Genomic DNA, 20,416 nt, shown 5'->3' with positions numbered 1-20,416 from the left:
TTAAGAGGTTTTCTGGTCTTTAAGGGTGTACTAAACCTATAAAGGGAGGCACTGTGATAAAACCCACCCTGGAGCACATCTGGAGGGTTTGAGTTTAATAAGTGCCTCTTACATTCAACTGATTGAACTTAGTTCCTGCTTCTTTGAACCCCTTGTTCTCACGGAAAGCTGTGCTGACATGCTTTAAAAGCATACAAATAGCGTCTGCTGTGACTATCTCCACGATATATTCTGCTCTGTTTTTGTTGAAATATGCTTTTCAGTTCATGAATGCCTGAGCTAACAGAGATAATGCAGAGACAAATCTCTGGTATTACTACTTGTTTTTCCATTTGTGTGTTTATGATGCACACGATCGGATTCTTTGGCACGACGTCTGAGGCTGGAGGTAGGTATAACAAAAATTAAAGTGTATAGCGTCCCTAAGGAGATGCTCAGAACTGGGCTGTGGCCAACCTCATATATTAAGTGGTTTGAACTTTGTTATTTTGTTAAGGAAATGGATTTCGGATTCGTCACTGATGTAGCGTCGATAACACAAGACCACCTTCTGCGGTCTGTTCAATCTCCTCGCCGTGGTGGGACACGCACAAGTGCATGGCCCCAGGCATTTGCAGTCTGTGCAGGGTGAAACCGGTAGGGTTTTCAGTGCAATTTTCCGATGTAAAGGGAAGGACATGACGAATGTTGCAAGTGAGGCGGTGGCGGAGCGGGACCGAGCTGCAGTGGCATAGCTGGTGGGATGCAAAGGCTGAAGAAGGCACGTTGGGCGTGGAACGGGCGCTGGGCAGAAGTTCTTGCCACAAGCAGTGCCACCTCCTGAAGAGAGGACCTTACGGTGAGCAACCTGGCTGGAGATACTGGTGGAATGGAGACCGAATGGTGACGGGGGAGCACTGCAAAGGGACCTCAAGGCGTGCAGTCACCCACGGAGGGGGGCAAGCAGGGAGACTGATGACCAGGAGGTCGATGAGGTGGGGAAGATCGGTGAGAGGGAAAACCCAAGGGTTTTCTCGCTCTCCACCTCAGCAAGAGGGGACGATGGAGGGGAAGAAGGGCCAGAAGCCAGGCGGGGAGGAGGCCGGGGGGGCACCTGCCCTGCCCGCCCCCTGGCAGCATCACGGCGGGCGCAGGGAAGTGCTTGGCACCGCCGGCTTCCTCGGCAGCCCCGCGGAGCCCCCGGCCGGGATGAAAAGGACCGGGGAGGGGGTGGTGGTCGTAAGGGGGAGGGGGGGGTCGTCGGAGGCTGCCCGGGGTGGCAGTCCCGGTGCGGGTGGGATCGGGCCGGCTTCCTCCCCGCAGCCGGCCGGCGAGTGGAAAGTTTTCCCGGAGTGACCTCGCATAGTAGGCGCCCGCTAGGAAATCTCATTCAAGTATTTTTGTCAATGGGGTTGGGGAGGGGGGGGGGGGAAAGAAAAGAGGGAGGGGGGCACCCCGCTCCCCGTCCCCCGGCCCGGCTGACGTCACCGCAGAGGCGATAAATATCTGTTGATATAATTGGCCGTGAGATTTGGGGTTGCGATAGCGAAACTCGGCCCATCGGCGCTCCGACGGGCCCCCATGATTTATTCAGCAGTGGATCGGGGCACGCAATCGGGCTGTCAGGAGAGCGTCAGCTTATTAGGCAAGTTCTGCGTGATTCCAGGAGAGGGTCTAAGCTATAAAAATCCCGCGCCCCGGCTCTGATTAGGACCAAATCTGATCCCAAGTTCGCCACGAGCCGGCTTCCGAGGGAGAGAGAGCGAGAGGAGAGGGACGCCGGGCACCGCCGAGCCCCGCCGCCTCCTGCCCTGCCGCCGCCGCCCCGGGTAGGTGCGGAGCGGTGCGGAGCGGTGCGGAGCGGTGCGGAGCCGCCTGCGCTGCGCTGCGAGGGGGCTGGGGCTGGGGCTGGGGCTGGGGCTGGGGCTGGGGTTGGGGCTGGGGCTGGGGCGGGCGCAGCCCCGGCCGCGCATCCCCGGGGCAGATGAGAGGATGCGCGGGGGAAGCGGGCGCAATTTTGAGCCCCCCGCGCATCCTCCGCGCCCCGACGGCAGCGGCCGGGACGGGCCGGGGTTGAGTGCGGGAGGGCTGCGGGGCTCGGAGGGGCTCGGAGGGGCTCGGGGAGGGCTCAAGGGGGATCAGAGGGGCTCGGAGGGGATCAGAGGGGTCGGGGGGGCGCGCAGGGGCGCGCATCAGCACCGGGACAGCGGCCGCGCTGCGCGCCCCCCGCCGGCCGCGTAACCCCTCGCCCCCATCCCGTCCCCGCTGCAGGTCCCCGACCATGAAGCTCCAGGTGCTGGTGTGCACGGGACTGCTGCTGCTGCTGGTCGCCCTCCTGCCCTGCCAGGAGTGCAGGGCGCTCAGCAAGAGCCCCGGAGCCGCCCACGGGGCTCTGCACCAGCCGGATTTCTTCCCGCAGCAGCAGCAGCAGCAGCAGCAGCAAACTCTGCCCGTCCTGCTCCGCATGGGAGAAGAGTATTTCCTGCGCCTGGGCAACCTCAACAAGAGACCCGCCGGCTCTTTCTCCGCCTCTTCCAGCAGCAGCAGCAGCAGCAGCAGCCACCCACAGCCCCAAGCCTCCGCCACCAACTTTTTCCGGGCGGCGGTGCAACAGCTGCAGCAGCTGCCCGAGCGCTCGCTGGGGAGCCCCGAGGAGGGCGAAGGCGAGGGGGAGGCCGTGGAGAGGGAGAAGCGGTCCGAGGAGCCCCCCATTTCTCTGGATCTGACTTTCCACCTCCTCCGAGAGGTCTTGGAGATGGCCCGAGCCGAGCAGTTGGCGCAGCAAGCCCACAGCAACAGGAAACTGATGGAGATCATCGGGAAGTGAAGCGGCCCCTCCCCGCCTTGCCAAAGAGATTCCGCGGTTAGCACAAGAATAATTCCACACTCCGATGTACCATAGTGCTGCTCTGATGTCATCTCTTTATTTTTATATAGCTTTAAACCTAGAAGGGTGTACTCCGAACAGCCTCTGTCCCTTGACTAGCATGCACGGCCGCCTACCAAGTGCAGAAACACGAGTGTCGTCCGTAACCTCCCCTACCTTTATTTATTTCTCCATTTCCCAGTCTTTCTAGTGGCATCGCTGCGTAGGGATGTGTGAGCATTGGAAGAAATGTCGCCGAGAAGCCAGATAACTTTCCTGGCGGGGGCAGGGAGGTGGGAGGGGGAATCTCTGTAAGCTACTTTAAATCCACTTTTTTTCCTGTAAACATTTTCACAATAAAACATCTTTTCAGCGCTCGGTCAATTTTGTTGTGTAAGAGAATGTTTAATATTTATATTTTTAATAAAAGCTGCAAATAACGATGGCTGGCTAGACTTTCTTGCCTAGGCACCCCGGGGCGAGCCCCAAAGCCGCCCCCGCCGTGCGGGGTGCGAGGGGAGCAGAGCGGAGCGTGGTCCCGCACGGGCTCTGCTTTAGCCCTAATTACGATTAATTGCAATTAGCACCCCCCAGCCGCTGCAAACGGCCCCCGACCTCGGCCCTCACGGGGCATTTTGGGGAGAAACGGCCACAAAGCAGGGCTGCGGTCCCAAAGAGGCAGGGACCGGGGGTGGCACCGCCAGGCTCCCCCCTGCCCCCCGGGGCCGCGCAGCCCCGTCCCCGACGGTTGCCTCCGTGCGGGGCGCTGCGTGCCCAGGGCTGTGCTCGGCTCCTTCAGCCCCTGCCCGGAGCCCGACGCCAGGTCCCTGCGGCACTCGGCCCCCCCGGCAGCCACCCGGTGTCCCTTAAGGGCTGCCGAGAGCTGGGGCCCCGTCCGAGGTGACAAAAGGCGCGGTGTCACCTTCAGCAGGTCTCCCGTGCGCGAAGCTGCTTTGCACGGCTCCTCTCCTGCCCTGCAGACCGGCATTCACCCTTCCCACGGTGTGCCGTGGGGCCTGCAGGTGAAAACCTGGTGGCACAGCTCTGTGCCACCTCACCGCACCTGAGGTGCTCCCTAACATCAGCCCCACACGCTCAGAGCTGTCCCGCATGGGTGCCTGGCACACGCATCCTCCTCATCCCTCCCCGCCCGAAATCTGTGCAGGTGAGCGTCACCCGCTGTGGCTCAGCAGGAAAAGTGAGTGCAGGGGGAGAAGGAAGGAGCAGCGGCTTCCCTCAGCCCTCCTGCGCTCAGCCTCTGCGGCACGGGATGTGCTGGTGGATCCTGGGGACCACAGGTGGTGCCCAAATGTAACCCAAATGTGACTTTGGGGTGCCGAGGGGGTGGCAGTGGCACCGAGGTCACCCCGCAGGCTGGACATGGGAGGGTACTGAGGGGAAATGCTGTGCAGGCACAGGATGCTCCTGGTGAATATCTCAGCAGCGTTTTAGCTAACATCAGTGAAGCACTTACACCTACACGGGGACGTGCCAAAAAGTGAGTGAATAACAAAACAGTAGCAGTGCTCATCCTGCAGCTGTAGCGATGCTGCTTTTCCCTTGGAAACCAGAAACTGGAAAACACTCTGATACACTGAAGTACAGCAATTTGTCCCCATGCTCCCACCCCTGTCGCGACTCTGTCGTCTCAAGGGCCGGGCACGACGTGGAGGTCAACTGAGTTCCCGGGAACGAAACCTGCTCGGATGTCCCTTTCCAGGCCAGCTTCTTTGTCGATTCCAGCCAGGCTGCCTGCGCTTGCCGTCCCTCGGAGGAGCACACCAGAAGCCAGCCGGAGTGAGTCATCATTCATTCAGTGAGTTCAACCAGGAGAAGGAGAAGACATGACGAGCCGGCTCGCCACCCCTCTCATTGCTCACGGGAGTTTCCTCCGCTTGTCCTTGAGGGGATGGTTCAGAGCCGGTCTGTAAAGGAAGGAGAGGTTGGCAAAGGGAAGATGAAAAGATGGGCTGCATTAAAATACATCTGATTTCACAACACGCAGAAAAAACGGAGTGAGGTGGGAAAGGGGGGAAAGGCAGGGAGCATGGAAATTTGGGGAGGCCAGCCAGACTTTGAACGCCAGAGAAGGCAGAGGGACTTTTGCCACAGACAGCGGTAGAGGAAGGATTGCACTGTGTGAGCGTCGCACTCGTGCAAAGGGCTGAGCCCTGGTTTGGACCTCTGGAATATTATCGCAATGAAGGTGATAACTGCCTGCTTAGAAGGGATCCCGAGCCAGCTTGGCTTGTGGAGCTGGGTCTCCAGATTGATGTGGACCTGAGCCAAAAGTTATTGTCAGTGCACTGCCACTCAAAGTGATCCTTGTTCTGCTGTCATGAAATCTGCCTTGGATGTGCTTTATTTTATTTTGTTTCTTTAAAGTCTTTTAATAATAATTTCACTTCAGTTTCACTCAGACCAAGAACAGAAAATAAATAAGAGAGTAATATAAGCTGCTGATTCTACTCCCCAGTGTAGAATAAAGAAAATCCGGGGGAAAAATCTGCCTTTTATTTGCACAGGTATCCTACACTTGCAGTAAAAAAAAAGAAATCTGGACTGGATGTGCTGTCTAGCTAAAATATAACAATAACTAATAATTGTTGTTATATTTTAAAACTAGATGGGCATCTAATAGGCCAATATAACATATTGAAATATTTTTACTAGTTCCAACGTTTTCAGATTCCTTTGGCAGAGAACGAACACCAGCTTGGTGAGGGTAACCTGATTTGGTAGCTAAGGGATGCCTTCTGTCTTCATCGTTGTAACCACAATTAAACAAGAAATACAGAGGATTTTTCCTCTATATTCCTATATATGTACATACATTATTGTACATTCTTAAAACTCAATTATTTTTATGAGCTTCAGGCCAATGCTGCCAGCCTTCTCTATGCAGGATTTCACCTTACTCCGGGAAGTTCAGCATGATCTCAGGAGAACCATTTGGTGTCAGGATATTACTCAGGAGAGGCAAAATGCCAGAGTAGCGCTCTCTGAATTTTAACTCATTGCAGACTTTTATACTACTCCCCTAAAACAGAAAGTTACCGAAGCGGTGATGCTAACATACATATCCAGGAACGAACAAGGAAGCAGGGATGCTTATGAGGAATGGAAGCACAGGATGATGTTTTTTCTTAGCATTTTTGTAAGTACTCAGTGTTAAAATGTACCATAGGAATTAGTGCGAAGTGGTGGCATGTTACGTATAGATATATAATATATCTATACGTATCTGTAGTATATATAGATATATACTGGGCTTCATTCCAGTTACTACCTGTTTGGGCATTGTGACACCAACAGACGAGACACAATGGGGGTATGAAAAAGTAGCTCCCTATTTCTTTACTCGTATCTGATTAGATTTCATGGCTCCTTTTTTAGACCTAGATCCTCAGGTGCTCTAAACTGGAATAGCCTTATTTGTTCCAGCGAAATAATATCTGAGAATCTACTTTAATGTTGGAAACATGCACTTAGCTTTGATTTAGACTCATATTTGCCAAGCAAGGCACCTCTGCTACTCACTGCAAAATAGAAAGGATTTTTATGGACAGGTATCCTTCAAAAGAGCAGTACTTTCCATGCTAACTTTTTAATGCACCCTAATGAGCACACAAGTGGGATGAAAGATCTGGGAGGAACAGCTGCCTACTCGAACACAAAAATCCCTTTTCAGCAGCGCTGGTGAGGAGGGTTGTTTCCCAGGCTTATGCGAAAGTATTGCGAAGAATCGGGCCCATGGGGCCAGATCCTCAGCTGGAAAAGCATGTAGCTGATTGAGCCCCGATTATAGAGATGTGACTCTCAGACCTGGAAAGTGCTGAATGCAAACCTTTCAGCTGAAATGTTCCAACACAGATTACAAAAGTCAGGTATCAGCAGTAAATACATGGCTAGACTTTCAGAGTCATAAGGGGTTGTGTGCTCTCCAGATCTCAGTAAATGTGGGAGCGTAGGTGGGTTATTAGTCCTCCGTGGTGTTGAAAATTTTGCCCTTTATTTTTGGAAGGACACCTGGAGTAGCTAAAAGTAGTTTTGAAATTGGTTGTGCAATTTTGTACACCAAGCCCTCAGCAGTGTGTGTGACCAGGCATGGGGCTGACCTGCAAAGGAATAGGATTGGCAGGAGGTTTAGAACATCATTTCCTGCAATTTCATACTTTTTTACTTAGAACCACAATTGTAGCTTGCCATTTGTCTTCTTATGCAAGATGGGCTTTCTATACCACCTCCACTTGCTATTCCAATAAGCCAATAGCCAGAAATATATATTAAACTAAGCTCAGCTCTGAAGGAAAGAACGATCTATGGGCTTAAATTTAAGCAGCTTTTTTCATAGACTTTGGACCTAGCACGTTACAAGAAAGAAAGCCTTGGTTGGGAAAGGTGACTGCATTCCCTTGTTAACCAGCATTGCTGGTGCTGCATTTCAAACAAAACAATCTTTGTCTACATCACTGACAAAACCGTGTTTCATAACGTGTTAACTCCTTCATACGCTGCTGAGATGGCATCTTCCTGTGTCAGCAAAACAGCGCCGGAGCTCCGGCACGTTCCCACTGGGTTTGGCTGGGTGAAGCATTCTCTCCCTGCACCTCGCTGGACTCAGCAGGCTGCCAGGCTGCAATACCTCGATGCGCCTTTCCAAGAGCAATAACCCACCATCACGCCCAGCCGGGAGTGAGGCAAGTGCAGAACTGACAACGGGGCTATTCCTTGGCTTTTAGGCTTGTGTTTTCACACCTGTGACACTTCAGGATTTGTGCTCTGAGTCACACATGCTATCCTCATGTGAAGCAAGAAACCATCAAAGGGTGCCAGGAGAGACTCTTTCCACGTTACTAAATCCATTTTCCCCTTCCAGTGGCAGCTCACACAACACAGAGTAATACAGTGTGTTGGATTTTTTTTTTTTCCCCAAAGGTTTTACAAATCTTTTACAAAGATTTCACCTTTGTAAATATTATTTATTTATTTTTTTAACTAGGAGGTGATTCTGCAAGGCAGAAAGCAGAAGCAGGTCCCCTCAGCATCAACAGGGTTTGGGCATCCGATCTTCCCATGAGTTCTTGCATCTCGTCCCGGATCAGCTCCCTTGCCCTGTTCCTGCAGTCCCTCTCCACTGCCAGGGAAGAGCTTTCTGCTGAGCGTGGCTCAAGCCCTTGCCACATGCCTTTCAGAGGTTTCAGATTCAACACTTCATCGTGTTTGTCCATTGCTGTTAGGTAACTGCTGCTAAGCTGCTACCTGAGCTTTATCTTAGTCTTGGAGATCTCATGGGTAGGGCTTGTTTTTCACTTTACCTAGAATAACAAGCCCCAGCCCTCTATTTGGGTCCCTAACAGCAATAAAGAATAACTGAAGTGTTTACCTCAGATTACATTAATCACATTAGGCCAATGCTGAGAGAGTGCTGAATACTTACACTTTGATTTATATTTTCCCTTGTGGTGTCGAGTGACATCAGATGATGCTTTTAATAAGCACCAGGAATTTTCACCAGGCCAGCTCATGAAGCGGGGAGGGAAGCACACCCTGCATGACTGATGGTTGGATTTGTTTTCCGCCTAAGCGAAGCCCAGGCTGGAGTTTACATGCCAGCTCTGTGGAGGTGCTGAGCAACCACAACTCCCACTGAAAAATCCATTTAGCACCCCTCAGCAGCTGGCACGCTGGAATTTGCGTGGATAAACAGTATAAGGATCTCGGGGTTTAGCAGATGAGTCGTAGCAAAGTTATAGGTGTTCAGCACTTTCAGCATTTGCTTCCTGAGGCACAAGCACTACTTAAATCTGTAAAGGGTTTGAGCAAAGGGTGTGGAGGGAGGAGAAGAGTGAGTAGACTGATTTTATCACAGACTTTTTATTGATTAGGGCCCAGCAGTTACCCTATTTATGGTGTAGGAATAACAGGCAGTCCAGGCCTTGTAGGCATTTGAAACATAATGACGTCCACACGCTGTTTTCTGTTCTGCCACTGCTAATCTCCATAGCCTTTAGGTACAAAGACTGGGACCCATATTACCAAGCTTTAGTCATCCAGAAGTGAGATATCTGGTCAGGCAAACTGCATTCATTCCCTCTAGTGGGAGTGATGAGAGAAAGGCACCACCAGAGGGTGATTTGTGCCCTCCTACAAGAAGTGTCTGTAGTGTGGGTTGCCTTCTGAAGGCGCCCGGTTCTCCCTGCTGACTCCAGAGTCACTGTTGGTGACCAGGTTAGACTAGGTCTGGCTTTTAAATAATTACACAAGAAAGGTTCCACCCAAACACCTCAGAATATCACAAAACTAATAGAAACGATGAACTTTGATGGCACCATTTCTCTTACAAGATCAGTGCCTCTTTAATTTATGAGGTAAGGATGAAAGGTGCAGGGTCTTTGTAGTCTTCTTCATATTTTCTTTTTTCTTTCTTTTTTCTTTCTTTCTTTCTTTCTTTCTTTCTTTCTTTCTTTCTTTCTTTCTTTCTTTCTTTCTTTCTTTCTTTCTTTCTTTCTTTCTTTCTTTCTTTCTTTTTTAACTTATTTTTGATGATTTCTGATAAAGCAGGATCTGGAGAAACCAATTTTTTAATGGACCTCTCAGAGGTTGTGTCACATCAGCTTGCAAGGAGATGTGAGAGCAATGATAGCTGAAATAGTTGTTTCCTATGGTGCTGTAGATCACCCAGCAGTATGTTTCATCTGGCTTGAACATGACTAAATGATCAGAATTTTGTCTAATTAGTCCAAAACTAAAAATGGTCACTGGCTTTATGCTGGTCATAGGAGAATATATTGTCCCTTTGCCAGCAAAGCAAAAAATTATACACATTTTCAAAAGTTCTCACGTTTTTTGAACAAATATGGTCCTTCACAGTGATTTTGAAGTTGAAGACTACTACTAGTCAAAGACTTTGTGCCACCTGAGTATGGTATTTCTGACTTAGTGCTGAATTCTCCCAAACTGTATTTGCCACCTTGTGGAACCCTGGTCTCAGTGTTGATGGTCACAATGCGAAAGGTCTACATTTACACTGAAATTCATGAGGAGAGAATGCATGCGGCTTATTATAATTCAATATGCCCTAGAAAAGGGGTTTATTTCTTAGAGCTATGTACATGGATACACTAATTGGTTACAAGCAGCCCTCTCGTACAGCTATATCAAAGCTTGCTGGAGCAACAGCTCCCCAAACCAAAAGAAGGTTCTGCCCTTTGGCTCCCCTCCACCCCCTCCTGCTTTCCCTCCATGTCCCACTGGCCATTTGCACTGCTGCAGCTGTTCGCAGGGCAGCACTAAGAATGGGAATGCCACTGGAATGACATCAATTTTTTGTTGTTGTTGTTTTTGAGTTGAAGAGTGATATTTTTAACCTGGACCATTTGAATGATTTGATTCCAACACAGCCCAACAAGCAGCTGCATCAGCACAACTGCCATGCCAGTGGTGGCATCTAGGCAGGAATAAGAAGCAGGGTCATTTGGCAAAATACTCCCATACTCCTAAACTACCTTTGAAGCCAAAAAAGAAAAAAGAAAAAAGAAAAAAAAAAAAAGGATCTATACCCTTAAAGGTATGTGAGCTATGCAATGCCTTCACTGCCTCCTTTTGATACAGCACAATTGCAAGAGTGAATTTGTAAGAAAATATGGGTCTTGGAAGGAGAAGCAGTGAAAATACAAACTTCTTAATTCTATGGTTTCTCTAGCCTCAAAAAAGGAGTAAGAAATTAAAGTTAATTCCCATATTTTTTTCTAGCTTGTTTAGAAACAACCCCTAGTGTTGACAAGAATAGGCAAGATTAAAAAATGCTAGCTGGTCGCAAAGCCATCACAGAATCTGTAGGCTATGTTTGTCTGCCTCAAATGTCAAGTGTTACACTTCTGGCACTCAACACTTCCAGGCAGCGGAAACAAAGGGAGCACAACAGGTTATTTTTAAATGGTTTAAACTTTAGTTCAAGCATTTTGTTTTCATATTTTTAATGCAGTCTAGCTCCTTCAGCAAAACACCTGGCAGCTGTCACATATATCACAACAATACTCTTTCAGGCTAAGAGGCTGCTTATTTTGCATGGATCTTTTCTTTTTATTAGTAGGAACCAACAGAATGTTCTCTAAATAATTGCTACGATTACCTGCTACAAAAACACATATGGTGGCAGACAAAATAATATGCAAAGACATATTGCATATTATCGATGGAGACAAACTCCATCAATCACAGTACTAGCTATGTCACTTTCTTAACAGTGGTTGACAATGAATTTTAAAAGTCTATTGGGAGAAAATGTTTTATTTCAGTAGATTTTCCTTATATTACAATTAACAGGATGTGGCTAATGTCTCTATTGCAATGACTCTTGCATAATGACCTGGTGATTTGGTGTCATTAAAGACACCAAATGTAGTTCAGAGGAAAATAGGCCAAATAACTTATTTGGTGTAGGATTTGCACATCTCCCATAGGATGCCAAGGTCCAGGCACTTGAACCAGTAGTGAAAACAGTTTTAGAGAATAGTGTAAGGGGGTGGCTTTCTTCTAGCTGGCAGTTGGGAAATATGAATTCCCTTCTCCATGTAACCAATCTTTCATGACTCAAAAAAAAAGCCAGAAATAAGACACATTTTCAATGTTTCACTCATTGCTGCACCTTTCTGGAATTACTTTTTCTTGAGAGTAATTAACAACTGACCTGCATAAAAAGTAGTCCCACTAGTGACCAGAAAAATGAAGGAACCTCAAGAGGGGAGTTTTACAGATGTGGATGTTAAGGCTCAGTCTTTCCTGGATTTATCCACACATCATTCTTTGTTGTTCTGATGGAGAAGTTTTTGAGGACCTCTTGATCAATGAGTCACCTATTCTAAACATAGCAATGAGCCACCTATTCTAAACACATAATTTCTGCTGTTTCCAGTCCTGCTGGGCAACTGTCTAGCAAAGGAAGAATCATCTTGAGAGGCTGCAGGAGTAAGTGGCAAGCACTGGCCACCAGTGCCAGAAAGCTACTCATGGCTACCAGCTCTCTCCTCTTCCTCCTACTCCTGCTTCATCAGATAAGTAGATATTACTTCACACCAACAAATTAAACATGAAGTAAAGACCTTCCAAGAATGTCTCTGTGGTACTAACCCATCTAAGCCATGTTAGAGAAACTTTGCTATTAACTTTCAGAGAAAAGGAGCAGGTCTAGTAATGGTTTAACGTCACGTTTGTCTCTTTCATATATTCTTTCCTTTGAGTAATGTGGATTGCTGTAAATTAAAGCTTTTTCTTCTTCTGCAAATGGTATTTTTGTAGAGCCAATGAATGAGACACAGTGCCAGTTCAGACTCTGACTCACACCAGAGCTCCATTCACTGGATCAGATAACACAGCCAGCATAGCGGCGAGGTGTGTAGACACATAGCATGCTTTAGAAGTTGGAGCACTGCTTATTCTCACATCACAAGTGACTGACTTAGTTGGGTTGGTGTGAATGAGTGTGGGGTGAGCTGTCCACAGCTCACATTCTCTGGGAGACAAAAATTACACTGATGTAGATGCAGGAAGAAAAGCTGCAACATCAGCTCAAGCAACTGGTGGCCATTCCATAAAGTCACTGTGTAGTAGAAACAGAAAGTCTTTGCCACAGATAAAACACGTCTCCTTCCTTGCCTGTTGCATCTGCCCCTTTTCCTATGTGTGCTTGCTTTTCCATGTGTTTGGTTGCCCAAATCTCCTTAATTCAACCACAGCAACTGTATCTGGTAGCCAAGAACTGTACTCCAGTCATGGTGCATTGCTCAGCTAGCAGCACAGTGACTGCCTGGGCAGATGTCTGCGGCATCACATCGCAGTCTGTGCTCACCCATTATTAGCAATGCTGGCCTGCTCGCACAGTGCTTGGCCAACTTGTGTGCGAGATATTAAATCAAGCTTCCTTCTGCTCATCTTGCACTGTTCCCAGGTGAAGTCTGCAGAAGCTGTGATAAATACTGCTCTTAAGGCCTCGGATTCAGTCACAGTTATTGACCTGGTTATTATTGGTGCAGGGCACACACCACAGGCAGCTGTCACCAGAGCCAAGCTTGGAACTGACCTGCACCTGGGTGGACACAAAGTCCATTAAAAGAAATCTGTTTATTTTATAAAATGAAATTACAAAATTGCACATAAATATAAAGATGAATGCATTTGGAAAAGTAAATCTGCTGCCGGTCATTGAAAAGCTCACCCTTACTGAGGGAGGAAACAACAGCCACCTTTCCTCAGTAAGGCATTTTGTAATAGAGCAAATCAAACAGCAAGTGTGTTTCATCATGAAAAATAGCCACTTCTTCTGTGAGCAGAAATGCTGAGCCAGGAGTGCTCTGAGAGACCAGGTCTGTTTATCAATCACCACCTCTGGTGGTTGAGATAGGCTCAGGCAGATTTTATAGGGTGCTCTCTAAATGAAAGAGAACAATAGGAAATTCAGATCACTTATTCTCCAGCACTGTGAGATCCTCGTTCTCTGTTCAGTGAAAGGAGAAGTAGGCGTGACATCTATGTGGGACATCTAAAGCCTGGTTTGGATATCATGGCACCAATCTATCTCCATTGGACAGAAATCCGGGATAACAGGCTGTCTGAATTAGTCATTAGTCTCTTACTTAATGACCTGAAGATTATCCTAAAGATGTCAGGAATAAAAACCACCTGAGAAGGGATCTAAGACAAAATCGGCTCTGTGTTTGATATGGCCCTCTCCTTTCTGTTTCTTTTTGGATGCACACCAGCCATCCACCCTGCCCCTCCATATCACTGTTGGGTGGGTGCCAGGAGGACTTTCATGACAGCTAGTCGGATAGGCTGGTGTTTAAATATTGATCCATCTGGGAGGGTTCAGAGACAGCAGGCACTGCTTTACGTGGCTGAGCTCACAGCTACACCGAAAGCCTGAGCTGTCTCCAGGTAGCGGGATGACAACCGACCAAATCTTTTACAAACAGGCGGCTTGTGTTGTTGTGACACAAATCGACCACAACATGATGTAAACCAGCAACTGCTCATCCATGATTAAGAAATACTTTTTGTTTACACTCCATTTTCCTTTCAAAATGCCCTAACAATGAACAGAGTGAGCAATGCTTTGAGGAAGAGGCTTAATGGAGGTTGAATTCGGTATTTAAATGAGCTAGTTGCTGAAAGACAGCATCTAGGTGAGCCCGGCTTTGTATTAATTTAAACAGCAGAAATAATTTTGCCCATGCTGTCATTGTTGAGCCCTATTGCTTGTAATGGACTGAAAAATGAAATATACATAAATCAGATGGTACCTATGACTCACCAGACAAATCGCAGACCAGACTATTCAAGGTAAAACTTCAGGTGAAATATTTGCCACTCATATTAATTATGAGAAACTGTTGTCTGAAAGCTGGCCCTAATACATTGCCCTTACGACTCATCACTGAATCACTCAGATAATTCTCAGAAGCCAGGGAAAGTGAGGTGTTAAAAGAGGAGCAATCAAGACTTTCCTGATTTTCTCTGCATGTGTTCACTAAATTAAGGAAAAAAAAAATCTCACCTTAAGCACAAAGTCAAGATGCAAAATGGAAATTTACAAGCAGAATCTGCTTCCAACTAAATACCAGCCTGAGTGGCCTCAGACCTGAACATTACACCCGAGTCCCAGCTCAGTTAGCCAACTTACGAAGAAGCAAAAGCAGAATTTTCAAAATGTTAACTGAGGGTTTTGCATACAAGGTCTGCCCTATATTTTAGCTACAGGTTGAACACTTTTTTTTTTTTTTTTTTTTTTTTTTTTTTTTTTTTTTCTCCACACAGTGAAATTTAAGAGATATTTAGGAAGAAGCTTCAAAGAGAATTCAGCTGGGGCTTGTAGGCTAGCTGGTTCATGGGTCTTCTGCAAAAGGTTCAGCTTTACTGACAGTAGATGACCCATTTTTCATTCAGTCAAACTGGGCAGATTTTTTTAAAGTGTACAAGCATAAACTCATCCAGTTTTTTACCTAAGATACAGTCCGAGTGTATCCAGAGGTAGATGTTAAACACCAAGCTGCATTTTGGTCTCTGAACACCCAGGCCTTCCACTAAGTACAGTTGTTCAAGGGAGCAGAGAGCTTTTGGAGCAGCAGCTGGCTTCCTGGGCTACCTCTGCTGCTGACACTCACTTCTTGTCCTGCTCTGGGGGCAAGCTGTGGGGAGGCTGTGTTGGGTGGGCCAGAGGGGAGAGAGAACCTTGCTTAGCATTGTTCCCCCAAAATCCAGCCTTGCAAGGCTGTTCTCTCAAGCAAGCCCCCCCTCTGTGGGAAATGTTGGATTTATGAGGGTGACTTAGCTTGCTTACCTGAGCAGAGTGGCAAGACTGAAAGAAAGGAAATGGATATTTGCACAGCCAGGCACTCATACCAGAGCAGCACTGCTCTAAAATGTAGACCCACACCTCTTAAAGAGTGATGGAGGAGCAGAGGCACACGAGCAGTGAACACAGCCTGATCTTAGGCTTATTTTCATTTTAAATTGTCTTATTTTGTCCATGTTGTCTGCATATTGACATGACAACCAATTGGCTAAAGCTTAGCTAAATACTGACCCCACTGGCATGTGATTTAAAGCTGTCTCGTGGAAAAAAAGTATGAAGGATCACCAGCTGAAACTGAAGTGTTCAGCAGCAGGGCAAAGACAGCTACGGTACATGAATACAGAGAGGACCGTCCCTATGGTAATTTTGGCAGATGGCATAAGGTTGCAGGCAAGTAATAGAAAATTTTAAAACTAATGAAACAAGATTAACATAGGCCACTCTATTAGTATTTCTCCTCCCAAACAGCTCAGTCCTGATTATATTTTATATCCTCATGGAATTAAAGCACTGTACTTACTGGCAGCAATGGGGAATTAGATCAGAATATTGTTTGTGTATGATTAACTTGCATTTCCTTTCAAACTGTGTGTGTGCGCCTGAGTCCTCCAGAACCACAAACAGACCCTTCTTGATGGGAGATCTGAGCAACAGCCTATGGGGTCCAGCACTTTCTCTGGGGTGAGATAAACTGGATAACCAGAGACCTAGGCGAATACAACACTCTTGCAAATGTACATGGTGTCACTGCGTGAGAGATGTTGTCTACAAAATTTGGAGTAGGAAAAAATGAACAGACTTTTCCTGATTTATGTATCCACTGCCTTCTATTTAATCAGACTTAAAAAATTTGAGCAGATATAAAGTCTTTGGGGATCTGCCCTCTGCCCCTAATAACAGAAGAAGGTTTTGCTATACAATGCCCATCTATTGATTTTGGAATTCCTCTATTACAAGCTGAGGGTCAGAGTGGTTCCAAATGTGAAGGTATATTTAATCATTACACATTCCTGGAAGGCTTTCTCCAGCTATCAGAGGTCTGCACAGGTGAACTAAAAGACAGAACTGAGAGTCGGCTTTTCAAGTTTGGTTTCCTGAAGCTGGGCAGCAATATGGGCTTGACAGCTGGGAGTATTGAGCATTTGTAGAAGAGACAGATATTCAGCAGTCCTGAAATCCTGTCTTACTGCTAAGGGTGACTCAATGTATATCTAAAAGTCAGATTTATGTGAGACTGAAGGTCCATGTCCCCTCCAGGTGCACAAGTCCAAGGGTTGGATGTCATGAGCATTTATAAAGCATACACACTATTCTTCACGTGTCTAACGCTTCACAACTATATGCCACTGGAAGCATCCTCCAGGTTAAACGAGCACAAGGACACATGCCTGAGTCCTGAAATGCCAAGCACTTGAGTGAGTTTCTTAAGCCTAATGCACAAAAGGTGCACTTTTCTTCCTATCCCATTTAGCCTGTCTTCTGAGACTGAACACACGAAGACAATTTCAGACTGGATAAAGGTTTGCTTCACCTCCCTCTGTAACTTGTCACACACACCACCTCTAATATTTCTTGTTGTTGTTTTGGACTCCAAGATCTGTTTCTCCTGTGCGCTGGGATGGGCTGCTTGTTAATGCCAGTGCCATCCTCTGCTAACACATGGCTCCCCACGGGGGCGAGGCAGCGCATGGATCTATTCCTGCTCCCGGTGTCCCAATCATTCACCCCTGGCTGTCAGCCGCAGAGGCTCAGATTCACTGCACAACATCTCCCTAACTTCAGATGCTGAGCAGAGGCACCTGGGTTTAGAGCGATGTCACCTCAAACTCAGCAGGTGGATGTGAAGAGGGTGCCAAGAGTGCAGCAGCTGCCGTTAGAGAGACGTCTCTCTTCTTCCATCAGCCACAGAAGCTGCTTGCAGTGACCATGCCACTGAATTCCTCACTCCCTGGAGTGGGATGTGTCTGTAGTGTGGAGGTCCCTTTGTGTGAATCACCTCACGCTGCCCCTTCTTAGACCAAGCAGGCTGTAAACCTGTGGGCTGCACCTCCTGCTGCCCGTCCTGACTGATAGACCCTTCTGTATGCCGGAGGGAATGACGCCGATACCATGGCTCACAGCGAAGTGAAGTGACCCTTCAGTAAAGTAATTTGGGGTATTAAGAGGGAGAACTGACTTTGTGCTGCTCAAACGCAAGGAATTCCCTATCAGTACATTCCACTGAAATAGCCTGAAAATAAATCATATGCTGCTTTTATGACAGTCATACAGATATATATTATTATTATTATTATTATTATTATCATTATTATTCTAAATTATTATCATCATTTTTATTTCCAGTAGTTTTGTTATTTGGCTTTCAAACAGAAAGAGAAAAGGGCAGTGACCTGATATTTCACATGACAGATAAAGACACATAAAGTGTCTAAACAGCCACCTCACCACACATGGGGAAGCAAATCATTTTTATGCAAATAGAGTCTGCGACCAAAATGTCTTTCTTCCTCACCTCCCTTCTATTTCATGATTAAATAAATCATAAAGCTGTCACTAGAGACCACACAAAAAGAGGTCTCAAATGGCTGAAATGAGAGCCTTCTGCATTGGTCTATTTTTAATTTCAAAAGGTATTTTGAATTAAAAAAGAAAGAGAGGGGAAAAAAAAGAGCATGATGCTATTCGCATGCCTGATTTCCCAGGAGTACAAGCAAGCTCTATGTCCTCTTGTAATAACATAACAAATTTTCAAAACCAAACACAAATAAATGAAAATTAAACGGTGCTCCGTAAATTTAATTGAGATTCACAGTGTCCGATGCTTTTCAAATTCAAATTACCACCAGACAGTGCAGCCTTTTGCATAACTTATGTAGATAAAGCACAGATGATAGCTTCTTTTTCCCTGTTTTTTTTTTTTTTTTATTATTTATTTTTTTTTTTTTAAGGAGAGACTTCAGTCCTAGTGCTGGAATTTTTGCACATAAAAGCTGAATAGTAATTAACCATTTTTCACAGAGGCACCATATCGTGTTGTGCAATGCTTGGTGTGCAGTACATAAAATAAGCAGGAAGAAACAAGCATTTTTGTGTTGAATAATAGACCAAAACTGTTTTTTTTTCCCCCTGTCATTAGAGTGAATGCTCAAAGGTAACTACTGTTACTCTCTGTCAGAGGTCTTTGGTCTTCAGTAAACAAGATTAAATGCTCCAGTGATAACATAATTCTCTGCAGATCAGCCATATCGCTTTGGAAATTGAATATAAATATATAGCTTACCTACAGAGGGTGTGAATTTGGACCTGGAGGAAATAAATCATGGACCTTGTCTACAAAAAAGGAGATACTCCAGAATAGAAGTTATGGAACAGATAAGGTCTAACTTACAGTTGTTCTGTTGTTTTCAGGACAACTTCACTGTGCAGTGAAGTTCCTAGTCCTTGATCTTGTAGATATTTCAGCTCTAATTAGTGTGATGTAAGGAAAAAAAGCCTTTGCCTACAGAAAAAACATGTACTAATCATGCTTTTTGCTGTGCCTCAGTATAGAATGGACCTTCCTAGTTTGGATCTACCTGGGGACAAAAAAAGGGAAGAAAAAAAGAAAAAGTATTCACAGCCTGCCCTGGGATCCACATTTTGGAAGCAGCCCCTCAATTTATGACGTGCCCGCTAAAAACCCGGGGGTGCAAAATCCAGCCCTAGCTTGCTCAGCTTTATTGCTATGAAAAGCCCATTTTCAAGACACTTTTTTTTTTAAGCGCAGATACTTAAAAGCACACGCACAGCCTTGGGTGGTATCTGTGCGATGGCAGTCCCATCTAGTGTGTCTGGTGAGATTTAGCAGTGCTGTCATCTTCCACCCCATGTCACCGCAGGCTTGGGGCACCTCCTTCCTTCTAGTGAGCCCTGCTGTGGGCACCACTAAGCTCATTTTTGGTGTTTTTTTTTTTTTTTTTTTTTTTTTTTCTGGGGGAGGGAGCTGCTATGTTGTGATTCACTGATGAAAGCACTGCTCATAAGCAGTGCCCTCGAGCCCATAACTATGTCGCTGCATCCTTTAGGGGTAGTTATAGGGAGTGTTTGTAACCAAACAACCCTGGATGCTTCGAGAGAGTTGGGCTCATCCCTCATAGCGTGGGGATGTGTTTCAGGGCCACGTTGCATGGCTTGGGCTCTGCTCCCCGGAGGGGACAGGCTGCCTCCCGGTGCAGGGTTATTTGGTGGAATTTTCTTCCTGATGTTTACCCCTCTGATGAAAACCATCACCCTCCAGATTTTACTCCACGATTTGTTGGATTTAACAAGCTCAGCTTGTCACACCTCACATCAAACCTCAGGGTCTCTATCCTGCTGGCCAACTGAACAGCAACTGAAATAAAAGCCCATGGACCTGCGGAAGTAAATTTCCCTGTCCATTTTGAACCAGGGGGATGCAATATTTAACCATGCAGGAGTAAGCCGAAGGGTGGAGTTCTGAAGGTGAGAGGAAGGAATGTTTTAGGCAGCTTGACTTGTGAACCAGCATGATGTTTTTGGATGGGGGGAAACAAAAAAGGGAAAACTTCCTTTAAGACCATATAGGAACATCACCAGAGACACTATTTGAACTGTTAGTTAATGGTAAAATGAAATATTTCCTACCCATGAAAGAACAAATGTATTGAATCAGATTCCAAAGATGATGTAGTATGATTAGAAATGCCAAAAGTGATATGCAGAATGCTAACTCCTGTGAGAAAATAAGAAGAATGCTTCACCAGCATTGTCATAACACGAACTCGTCACTACCACTACGCTCGGTGAAAAGCTCTGTTTCCACAACACTTTTCCACGACATTCTTTAAATGGAGCAAGGGAGTAAAAACAGTGTTGTAAGGAACATCAGCCAGGATTTTTGAAAAATCAGCCTGCTTGCCATTGGAGAGTGGGTTGTGTCAAAGTCACATGCAGGAAGGAAACAAAGTTCACATACTGAAAAATGACCAGTGGCACGCGGCAAGGCCATTTTGCTCACGATGCAGACTCATTTCAGCTCAGATCCATAGCTCTGGTGTGGCATCATTCCTCCACCCCGCCTACCTTGGTCTCTCCAGCTTTCCTGTTCTTCAGCACACTCTGCACCCTTCAGCTCCCCTTGCTTTCCCATTCCTCCCCTTGCCTCCAGCCCAGGGACAATCCCATTCCCAATTCTTTCTTCCCCCATCCCCAGAACCATG

General features: G+C 46.6%; 2 protein-coding genes across 6 annotated transcripts in view; one reads left to right on the top strand and one right to left on the bottom strand.

The window, feature by feature from the left end:
- The first annotated feature begins 1,411 nt into the window (after positions 1-1,411).
- CRH (corticotropin releasing hormone) lies at positions 1,412-3,287 on the top strand. The gene is made up of 2 exons (XM_068671997.1): positions 1,412-1,808; positions 2,251-3,287. The coding sequence occupies exon 2, from the start codon at positions 2,261-2,263 to the stop codon at positions 2,804-2,806; it is 546 nt and encodes a 181-aa protein (XP_068528098.1). The 5' UTR covers positions 1,412-1,808; positions 2,251-2,260; the 3' UTR covers positions 2,807-3,287.
- Positions 2,874-20,416, bottom strand: part of TRIM55 (tripartite motif containing 55) — a 40,582-nt gene continuing 23,039 nt past the window's right edge. For 3 of the 5 annotated variants that reach the window (XM_068671995.1, XM_068671992.1, XM_068671996.1), the window contains one exon: positions 2,874-4,770. In XM_068671995.1, coding sequence (XP_068528096.1) covers positions 4,760-4,770 — 11 coding nt within the window. In that variant the 3' untranslated portion in view covers positions 2,874-4,759. Of the gene's footprint in view, positions 4,771-19,841; positions 19,930-20,416 lie in introns of all 5 variants that reach the window. The other 2 variants (XM_068671994.1, XM_068671993.1) reach the window with 1 other exon arrangement.

This window comes from Anas acuta, chromosome 2, assembly GCF_963932015.1.
Source record: "Anas acuta chromosome 2, bAnaAcu1.1, whole genome shotgun sequence".
In the NCBI taxonomy this organism is placed as follows: Eukaryota; Metazoa; Chordata; class Aves; order Anseriformes; family Anatidae; genus Anas; species Anas acuta.
The sequence above is the reverse complement of the archived record's forward strand: the minus strand, read 5'-3'. Positions and strand labels throughout refer to the sequence as shown.